Below are 11,736 nucleotides of genomic sequence, written 5' to 3'. Positions count from 1 at the left end.
TCGCCTGGCGATCATAACCAGCAATGTCGCACCCAACGGCCTCGCAAAAATGGCCTTTACGGTAACGTGTCACTGTGACAATATTCTAAGAACAACAAATTATTGGAAAGTGTGTTACAATGCAAAAGCTAATGTATTCTCCCTGCACCTGTTTCATCGCAGTGGCGCGCCTGATCAACCAACGGTAACCAATCACGTCGCAGTTCCTTCCCCACCGACTTACCCGCTCGACATGGAATGACATGATTGGTCAGCCACCGTGGCATACGCCGCTGATTGGCTGCGAGGAGGAGTGCGCGCGCAAACTGTATCGCCTATGGTCCCCTGATAGATCAATATGATTGGGAGGTGTGCCTGGAGAATCTGGTCTCGTCTTCTTATAAAACAGTATCTGCGAGAATAACTCTATTAGTCAGTTTTCGTTTGGTTATAGCTTGTCAGACACAGGCTAAAGAGTCGAAGCTAAGTTGATTTACCGTAACAAACTTTGTTTTCTGCCACGAGGCCTCCAGTTGCGGGCAGGCATTATTCCCCTCCTGATCTGTCTCCTGTTCATTCATCCAGATTTAAATCATTCAGAGTGACTGGTAATCGCCCAGAACGCCAGAGTTGATAGCGTGGTGTACTTTTACCGGACCTAATTGCTGGCAGTGTCAATGGCGTGGTTGACTCGGTGAGTTGGCCCTGTGAACTGTGGTTGTGCGGTGGTTGTGTCCCGCCTGGAGGAGGCACGTGCCCCTGGACCCTGTGCGACGGCTGCATCAGGTCTGGACAGCCCAGAGAACTATTTTCCCTACGCGGGTCCCGCTGCCGCTGGCGTAGCTGGCTCCTTGCGCCCCTGGGAACACAACATCGGCAAGATTTCACTACCGGCGGGCACCACGTGGCCGCTGGGCCTGGGGCGGGCGCCCGTGGACGTGGGTGTGGGGCTAGGCGGAGGCGGCGTCCACCTCCAGCGTCACGAAGTCAAGGAGGAGGTGGGTGGTCTAATGGACGTGGGAGACCGTGGAGAAAAACGCAAGGTGGAAGATTTCTCCACATTGTACAGCCTGGATCACGGGCCGACGGCCGCCGCCACACCTTCCCACGGGCCCACCACGCCCCCGCGCTCACTACCTGAACAGACAGGTGAGAAATTTACCTGCCATTACACAGGTGAGACCACGTTTTGTTGTTTCGCCAGAGGGAGGGGGATAATTATCTTCATCTGTGGTGTGGTTCCTTGCGGTAAAGACGGGGCTGGCTCAGCTGGCCGAATAACTACCCATCATGAAGTGCCTTGTATTGTTGTTACGTTACATCTATATTACTGGTTTAATGTCATATTCTGCTTCCAGTAAATAGGACGTAGTGAATATATATTAGTGCTAGCACGGATAAATGCTGCCTTGCTAGGATAATTCACGCGTACAGTATCATTAATATGAGCCATGCAGAGCCGGCAGCGTTTTTGCTGGAGCCCAGCAAAGCCTACTCCCCCTGCGCCTTACACACAGTAAAGGGGACTAAGACAAGAAGGGCGACCCTTATCCTCGGAGAAAAGCACACATAACTCATTAGAGGGGAGTTTTAGGTCCCCATATATAAGAATTATATATTCACAGATAAGTAAAAAAAATTCAGGACAATAACTGTTCGGAGATAAAATATTTAAAATGGTTTTAAATCTGTTAATTATCATACTTCTTTCTATCACCGAGTGAAAGACAAACAGAAAACTGGAGTTCTCTCGCTGGATGGCCCATATACAAGGCGCAGTAGCAGGACAGACTATACTAGATCATTTTTTCCCGCGAGTTAGTTTCCTAGCTCATTACATATTAATAATAACAATGGAGAGGTTTACTACACTATTGTAGTGCTTGAATGAAGGCGAAGAAAAGACCCAATGCTTGTATTAGTGTATTATCACACTAAGTTTCTGGCTGAACATGCATCCATTATCACGGTGATGTATTCGGTGTATTGACTGTTTACAATACCTTGATGAATGTAGGTTCATCCAAAACTTCAGTTTAATAATACACTTACACAAATATTGGGTCTTTTCTTCACCTTCAATAATAATAATAATAATAAATAATAATTATAAATTAAATGGCCATCGGCTAACACTTGCCGAAATCCAGATTCTGACCGTTAGACTCCGACGTTATTGATAGGCTATGAAATTCTAACGTTATTGGCCAGGGTATGAACTGCAGAGGTTATTGGCTAGGCTGCAACGTACATACAGTATATGCACCAAATATGCAGTATATATGCACCAATAGATGTAACCTGCTTCTTGATACATATACACTGAGTTTACTGTGGTCATGGACTATGTTCACTACTCAAGTATCCTTACTGGTTGCTCAGCAATGTTGTTGTTGCATAAATAACCTTCTATTTGTTTACCCGCTTTAAGCCCAACACCAAGCCAAAACTAAGCTGTAAGCCCCTAACTTGATGACTTCATATATTTCTAGGAATTTGTGGATGATTTTGACAAGCTGTAAGCCCCTAACTTGATGACTTCATATATTTCAAAGAATTTGTGGATGATTTTGACAAGCTGTAAGCCCCTAACTTGTATGACTTCATATATTTCTAAGAATTTGGATGATTTTGACAAAAACACAGACGAAGTGATGAGCATACTCATGGAGCGACTGATGTTGATGACTGTACAAGAGCACGATTAACCCTGAATCGAAGAATGTCTTAAAACCTCTGTATAACGCATGCGCCATATTGTAACTGTCATCCACGCATATTTTAGTTCATTTGTTCTGTGTCCCGTCCTTCTATTGGACGAGACACAATCGACAAGAAATCGACTTGAGAATGGTCCAGGACGGACCGAAACGTCGTCGTCCCTTCACCTTCTAGTGTGTGGTCTGGTCAACATACTTTAGCCACGTTATTGTGACTCATAACCTGCATTGTTGTAGGTAACCAGTAAATTGCCAGTGTAGAACCATAATCTAGAGAACTAGAAGGATACGAACTGGGGTCTCAGGGTGCGCCGGGTTCCGAACTCTACCATCTGCGCCAACATCTAGGTAAACTAAACTGGATACAGGTTTCCATAAGCACACCGAATACATTTTTATTATATTTTTACTGTAGCAAAACCTTATTAAAAACAGTAATTGCCAAATTTGAATAAAAGCACAAACCTTAGTATATTATTTTGAACAAATGAGGCTTTCCTAATTATTCATATCGTATTAAAGACATAATTATATGTAAGTTGAGTGGTATTGTGAAATACTGATACTAATAACATTTAACGACTTAATTTTCCGAATGATAATAATTAATTATCTTGTTGATTAATTATATTATGTTGTGATAATACAAGCATTATCACAACTTGCGTTCACGAATGAAGATAATGTGACAAAGTAAAAAAAAATGAAATAAAACAATGCAAGATATTATGAGCGAAACTAATTGAAGATTCACACGTTAAAAAAATAAAAACCGTAAAAATAAAATCTTATTGCAACACAAATTAATTACAAAAAAAATGAATAAATTAAAAGAAAAGACGACATTAATAACAACCTTGTACGTCAAAGGTTTAAAAAACGGGCTAAAGGAATAATAATAATAATAATAATAATAATAATAAAACCCTTAACATTCTTTACAATACATTGCCTTTCCTTGTAATCCAAATAACTTTACCCAGAGCGGCAACTTCCATAGGTTTGAAAATAATAAAAATAATAATAATAATAATAATAATAATAATAATAATAAATATTAACCCCAATTAAGCAAATAGTAGTTGACACGTGCGCGCCACTGTCCGCGGGGTTTCCAATTACTATATTAGCACAACACAGCACAAATTACCCAATCGTGTCGTTATCGGCCGACAGCGCTACGGGAAAACATTATTGTTACTTATCAATGGGATATATCGTGCCAAAAATCAAATGGCGGTGTCTGAGACTCGCTATAATGGACAAGACTTTCCTCGAATAATTTTCGATCCAGTTAGTAAATTATTCATTGATTCATATATCTGCATGAACTTTAAATTGTTAATAATTATGACGTCTCAAGAGATGAGGAGGAGAGCAACAGTTAATAAGAAGTGGTAATATATAAATTATTTATTAGGCTTTTAATCTTCGTACACAATTATTAACGGATTCGCGCCCCACGTGACAAAAACAGTGTGACAAGTCCTCATAAAGCTAATGCGATTTTCCACAATTTTCTGCTCTATTGAGTGTGTGCCCAGTGTCTAATATCCCGTGACGACCTGCCCAGCCCGTGTCCCAATTCCTGCATACCCTCCTTACCCTCGGCTACCACAACCCTACTTTATAAAATTCCGACCGTTATCCCTAACTTAAATCATTCACCCCCCGTACTAACATGAAATATTTATCGTAAACACTTCAGTGTGAATGAGCAGGGTTGTTACTATGGCGTATAATGTTATGATACAAATAGTTTGATGCGTAATGCATTCGGACGCGGTCCATTATTGGACAGGAGGAGTCTTGTCGGACATAGAGGTTACAATAGCCGACCTACTGGAATTTAAGCGCGCGCAGCCTCGCCAAGATGGATACCTCACGTCCCCGCTCGTCCTCTCACGCCTTGACTGTCTCCTTACACACGCTCAAGCTCAACATTCATGCATCTATCACAGTGAATGTTTTGATTTCACCGTAATATGTGAGGTTAAAGGACTGTAGCGGCGTTGTGTAGGGGTTGGAGGGGTCCATCAAAGGACAATCTGTTGGAGTGGGTTTTGACAATGGCGGGCAGCCAGCGCGGGACCTGAGGCAGATGACTGGCCCCGCCCAGCGCTTCACACTCTTCAACTGTTTCACCTTTCATATGTTTGTTCTTTCTTTTCGCTGAATTGCTTAGTGTGTTCCAATGTGTATGTTGCCTGTTGATTATTTCTTCAATTTTATATTTATTTTATAACACACACACACACACACTAGGAGGAGGAAACTAGGAGGCTAGGAACACTAGGCTAAAGGGCTAGGAAAACACACTAGGAAACTAGGAGGAAGAACTAGGAGGCCAGTCACTGGATACCGAATGGGAGATGAAGTTTTTCACGAAACTGACAGAGAGAAAGATCTAGGAGTTGATATCACGCCAAACCTGTCTCCTGAAGCCCACCTCAAAAGAATAACATCGGCGGCGTATGCGAGGCTGGCTAACATCAGAACTGCTTTCAGAAACCTGTGTAAGGAATCCTTCAGAACCTTGTGTACCACATATGTAAGACCAATCCTGGAGTATGCAGTCCCATCAAGGAGCCCGTACCTTGTCAAGCACAAGACGAAGCTGGAAAAAGTTCAGAGGTATGCCACAAGGCTAGTCCCAAAACTAAGAGGCATGAGTTATGAGGACAGGCTGCGTGAACTGCACCTCCCGTCGCTGGAAGACAAAAGAGCTCGGGAAGACATGATCATCACATACAAAATTCTCAGGGGAATTGACACGGTAGACAAGGATGGATTATTAAACACGGGTGGTACACGCACAAGGGGACACAGGTGGAAGTTGAGTACCCAAATGAGCCACAGAGACATTAAGAAGAACTTTTTCAGTGTCAGAGTAGTTAGTAAATGGAATGCACTAGGAAACGAAGTGGTGGAGGCTGACTCCATACACAGTTTCAAATGTAGATATGATAGAGCCCAATAGGCTCAGGAATCTATACATCAGTTGATTGACGGTTGAGAGGCGGGACCAAAGAGTCAAAGCTCAACCCCCGCAAGCACAACTAGGTGAGTATACACACACACGTTGTGGCGCCGGTGGCTGTGTGGACTGCACGCTGGACACACAATCCTAAGGCCCGGGTTTGATTCCCGGCGCCAACGAGAAACAAAATGGGCAGTTTCTTTCACCCTGATGTCCTTGTTACCTAGCAGTAAATAGTTAGACAGTTAGCCTGGGAGTTACACAGCTGTTACAGGCTGCTTCCTGTGTGTGTGTGGGGGGGGGGGGGATAGTAGTCAACTGTCAATCAGTTGATTGATTGACAGTTGAGAGGCGGGCCGAAAGAGCAGAGCTCAACCCCCGCATCGTTGAATATATATATATATATATATATATATATATATATATATATATATATATATATATATATAATATATATAATATATATAATATATATAATATATATAATATATATATATATATATATATATATATATATATATATATATATATATATTTTTTTTTTTTTTTTATTTCATTGAATATGACTGTATATTGTGTATTGATTATTTTTCTTGTTTAGGGCTTCTACTCCTCTGACTAGTGCTTTTACTTCATGGTTTAACTGGAAGAGGATTTCTCCAAAAGTCATCTTCGTTAGAGATGAAGAAAAATAAATAACTGTAAAATGTATTACACTTATTATAAATTTGCACAACGTTTCGAGCCTACATGGTTCATTCTCAGGTGATGGGACAGTAGAGGGCATAATGCATTTATACCATTAGTGAGGTTAGCTGCAGATAAATACAAATAGGTGAAGAATAAGGCGAAAAAAGGGTACGAAGCACATATAAAAATTAATCAGGTGTAGCGGGCATGTTGAGCAGTGTCTTCTATGTTGGCATGTTCGCGTTCCTATCTTATTCTTACTCTCATGGTGGGTAGAGTGAATAGTTCCGTATTTTGGGTATCTATGGTGGATTGTTCTATTTATATGTGGAATGCTTCAAGAATTCGTAATCTTCTTACATCTTGAGGTCTGTCTATTATACAAGTGTTTTTATTCAACATTCCTCTTGTTAGGGTGATGTCATGGGCTTGTCCAAAGTGATTTTTAGGGGCACCGGATTGAAGATGACATGTCAAACGTCTCGTCAGCTTGATCGACGTCATACCTATGTACTTAGATTGAAGGTTACATCCTTCATGGGGGCAGGTTACCTTGAGATGATTGATTTTCAGGTGTACATATGTACCACGTTTGACTGCTGTAAAGGGTTCTCCCTCGGCTTCGGGGTGTTATTAATAAGGAAGTCGGTAGTCTTCTTTGTTTTATAGAATATGATCAGGTCTATGTTTTGGTTAGGAATAGTGCTTTTTACTATTTTACGGATTATTTCTTCCATTATTCATTCTTCTTTTTTATGTTCACTGTGCATGGTTGATTTTTAATATAATTTTATTGGTGGTGTTGTGTTTTCTGTTCTTGGTTCAGGATTGTACCATCGGTCCAGGTGGCGATGGTACAATCCTTATAGTAGTGTTTATTTCTGTGTTGCTATATCTATTGTTCACCAACACCTCAGTTATTCTTTCAAACTCCCTACTCACGTTGCTCCATTCAGAGCAGTGGGTAAGGACTCGACGAATATAAGCGTTGAGAACACTGCCTTTGTATCTCTGGGAGCACTCACTCACTCGTTTAGGCATAATCCTATGTTAGTAGGCTTAATATGTATGCTGGTGCATAGAGAGGCTCCTGTTTTTGTTATTAGTACATCCAGGAATGGCAGACTGTTATTTTCACTATTTTCATGGGTAAAACGGAGTACTGACTCTCTCTAGACGGCTCTTTAGATCAGTTAGTTCAACTGGGTATATTGTTATGACGAGAATGTCATCTATATAATGGCAGAATACAAATGGTTTTTGCCTATTACTGAAGACTATATCTTCGATGGTTCCCAAGTAAAAATTACCAAATAACACTTCTAAGGGGGAGCCCATTGCTACTCCGTCAATCTGTGTGTATATATATATATATATATATATATATATATATATATATATATATATATATATATATATATATATATATATATATATATATAAAGGCTGGCTTCCTGTCACTGATAAAATCAATTATACACTGTATAATGCGTCAGTGTTAAGGTTATAGCAAATGTTGCTTTCTGAAATGAGAGTAGGTTCTCGTAGCCTAATTTACCGACGTAACTCTGAGCTGAGACAAAGGAAATAATTAGATGTGATTTTATATCCACTTACAAAGCCTTTACGACACGTGTGTGTGTGTGTGTGTGTGTGTGTGTGTGTGTGTGTGTGTGTGTGTACGGTCTCCTGCATCAACTTTAACTCCGGTAAACATATTAATTATAACCAAATTATCTACTTAATGATTTTTGATTTTAAATAATATTAAACCCAGTTGATGTTTTGTGTGACAGAAAACAAAATACTGGCGCAAGATGATAATTAACAGCAAATACATATGATTTATTGTAGCATTAACACAATGCTGCTAGACAGCTGTTGCAGATAATGCAGATATTGCCCACAACATATGTTATAACCAAACGCACATATTTACGCTTCAAAACAGTTAGAAGAAGCGTTTTCAACCTCGTTAAGAAGTCAAGAAACTGAGAAACATAGAACCAACATTTCTTAATTATTAAACCATAAAATAAGTTTTAAATGCATGAAGTTCAAGGTTTCGACAAAGACCTGAACTTTGGCTTCAGTCTATGAATGAACTTAAATGATTAATTACAAGTCTATCATCAGTTAATCCACGCAGCCTCGTTGCCAGCTCAAACGACCGTGAAAGTCCACCCGACCTTTCGGTGTTGGCCTTAAGGCCTATCAGACTCTGGAGGGTTATTAAGTCCGCCACAATACCGTACTGAATAACCAAAGAACAGGTTTACATTTATCCTCAACGTGTGTTCTAAGATTAAAAGTCAACTCTCACTGTAAAATGTAGCAATTATTAATATAATTTGAAAAGACAAAGAAATTTAAAATTAAAATCAATTTATAAAAACACAATTAAATAATATATATATGCATAAATAAATATAAATATTCTCCCTCGCTATATATGTGGGTAGCTACTTCACACACACACACACACACACACACACACACACACACACACACACACACACACACACACACACACACACACACACACACACACACACACACACACACACACACACTCTCCCTTCCCAGAATCGTTATGACACCAACAAATACATAATCGCTACAGAAAATAAGTAAATCGAGCCATAGTTACACAAAGTTCTACAATCTTGTCTACTCTCATTTACAAATGTACGAACATTTATAAATCAACTTTTGAATACGAAAAAGTCTAATGAATTGCATAATTTTAGTTATTAAGACTTAAAATAAGATTATATTTTGTTATGTGGTGAAGATGAATGACTAAAGTCTTTAAAGAAGTTAAGAATGAAGGAAGACTTATGAAAGAGGGATGGAGAGAAAGAGCATGATAATGCAGGGAAGGAGGATAAAGAGATAAGTTATGGAAGATCCGGAAAGGGAAAAGGAAGATAACAAGAATGAGAAAGAAAAGGGAAGGAAGCTAACAAGAATGAGAAAGAAAGGGAAGGAAGCTAACAAGAATGAGAAAGAAAGGGAAGGAAGCTAACAAGAATGAGAAAGAAAAGGGAAGGAAGATAACAAGAATGAGAAAGAAAGGGAAGGAAGATAACAAGAATGAGAAAGAAAGGGAAGGAAGCTAACAAGAATGAGAAAGAAAAGGGAAGGAAGATAACAAGAATGAGAAAGAAAAGGGAAGGAAGATAACAAGAATGAGAAAGAAAGGGAAGGAAGATAACAAGAATGAGAAAGAAAGGGAAGGAAGATAACAAGAATGAGAAAGAAAGGGAAGGAAGCTAACAAGAATGAAAAAGAAAGGGAAGGAAGCTAACAAGAATGAAAAAGAAAGGGAAGGAAGCTAACAAGAATGAAAAAGAAAGGGAAGGAAGCTAACAAGAATGAAAAAGAAAGGGAAGGAAGCTAACAAGAATGAGAAAGAAAGGGAAGGAGGACAAAGGGAAAGGGTGTGGAAGGGGAATGAACTGAGGAATACATACAAATTTCAGTTTAAATCAGATTTTTATTTGTTATGCTTTTATTTAATAAAACACAAACGGCATTTATAAATTATACAAAAGTATACACAAATTTTTTATTTATTTTCCATTCATATTGTAATATTACCAATATGATAATTTTACTGAAATATTAAAACTTCCCTTTAGTGATGATTGGAGCGCTACCAGCCATCTCACACCTCTCATTCTTACCTTACTCCTCTCTCATTTTTACCTCACACCTCTCAGTGTTACCTCACACCTCTCAGAGTTACCTCACACCTCTCAGTGTTACCTCACACCTCTCAGTGTTACCTCACACCTCTCAGTGTTACCTCACACCTCTCAGTGTTACCTCACACCTCTCAGTGTTACCTCACACCTCTCTCATTCTTACCTCACGTCTCCATCATCGTCACCGGTGTAAAAATCACTTTGCATACTTTGATAATGAGAAACATTGGAGAGATCATTAGGCGTCTGGCCTTGATATTACCTAAGTCACACCTATGATATTACACCTCCCACAGCCCCATGCTACACCCATGTAGCACATGGGTGTAGCTACATGGGTGGCTACACCCATTACCTCCAACACTCACGATATTACACCTCCCACAGCCCCATGCTACACCCATGTAGCACATGGGTGTAGCTACATGGGTGGCTACACCCATTACCTCCAACACCCACGATATTACACCTCCCACACCCCCATGCTACACCCATGTAGCACATGGGTGTAGCTACATGGGTGGCTACACCCATTACCTCCAACACCCACGATATTACACCTCCCACACCCCCATGCTACACCCATGTAGCACATGGGTGTAGCTACATGGGTGGCTACACCCATTACCTCCAACACCCACGATATTACACCTCCCACACCCCCATGCTACACCCATGTAGCACATGGGTGTAGCTACATGGGTGGCTACACCCATTACCTCCAACACCCACGATATTACACCTCCCACACCCCCATGCTACACCCATGTAGCACATGGGTGTAGCTACATGGGTGGCTACACCCATTACCTCCAACACTCACGATATTACACCTCCCACACCCCCATGCTACACCCATGTAGCACATGGGTGTAGCTACATGGGTGGCTACACCCATTACCTCCAACACCCACGATATTACACCCCCACAGCCCCATGCTACACCCATGCTGGCTATTACCTTTAATGCTAACAGCAACTGGTGATATTAACCACCCAGACTCAACATCAGTAAACAATATTATTGCTGGTATTTACTGCCTGGTCATTAAGCAGAATATTATGCAAATGAGGTAATTACTACAGGAACAACATCAATAATAAAAATAGTGATGATATGGATGCGCTCGCTTTTACTACTATTAATAATAAAAATAAAAATAATAAAAATAAAAATAATAAAAATAATAAAAATAAAAATAAAAATAATAATAATAATAATAATAATAATAATAATAATAATAATAATAATACACAGAGAAATAGCATTTTCTTGATATATCAATAAACAAATCCACAGAAGCCGTGATAAGGGTTCGAACCTGGGTGTTCCCGGGTGCATAGGGGAGAAGAGTATGGGGGGAATTGTGTGAATCCCGTTTGGTTTCAGTGGAAGCCTCGGGACCCTCGTGGGTGCAGCAGTGGTACCCCAGGTTGCAATTCTTTTGACCATGTCGTGTTGTAGTCGACTAAAGCGTGCATCTGGGAACACCCACAGTAGAGGTTCGAGCCCTTATCACGGCTCCTGTGGATTTGTTCATTAATAACAATAATGTTATTGAAGAACATACTACACTGCCATAGTTCTTAAATGAAGATGAATGAAAGAATAAATTTATGTTTAAATGTATTAAAAAAAAAAAAAATTTCGGATGTA

General features: G+C 40.0%; 1 protein-coding gene across 1 annotated transcript in view; it reads left to right on the top strand.

Moving 5' to 3' along the window:
* The first annotated feature begins 428 nt into the window (after positions 1-428).
* The window catches only part of LOC123746913 (homeobox protein unc-42), a 64,838-nt gene continuing 53,530 nt past the window's right edge, over positions 429-11,736 (top strand). Inside the window, exon 1 of the mRNA XM_069319520.1 lies at positions 429-1,128. Within this exon, the coding sequence (XP_069175621.1) occupies positions 990-1,128 (139 nt within the window). The 5' untranslated portion in view covers positions 429-989. The remainder of the gene's footprint in view (positions 1,129-11,736) is intronic.

Source organism: Procambarus clarkii, chromosome 93 (assembly GCF_040958095.1).
Source record: "Procambarus clarkii isolate CNS0578487 chromosome 93, FALCON_Pclarkii_2.0, whole genome shotgun sequence".
NCBI classification, from domain to species: Eukaryota; Metazoa; Arthropoda; class Malacostraca; order Decapoda; family Cambaridae; genus Procambarus; species Procambarus clarkii.
The sequence above is the reverse complement of the archived record's forward strand: the minus strand, read 5'-3'. Positions and strand labels throughout refer to the sequence as shown.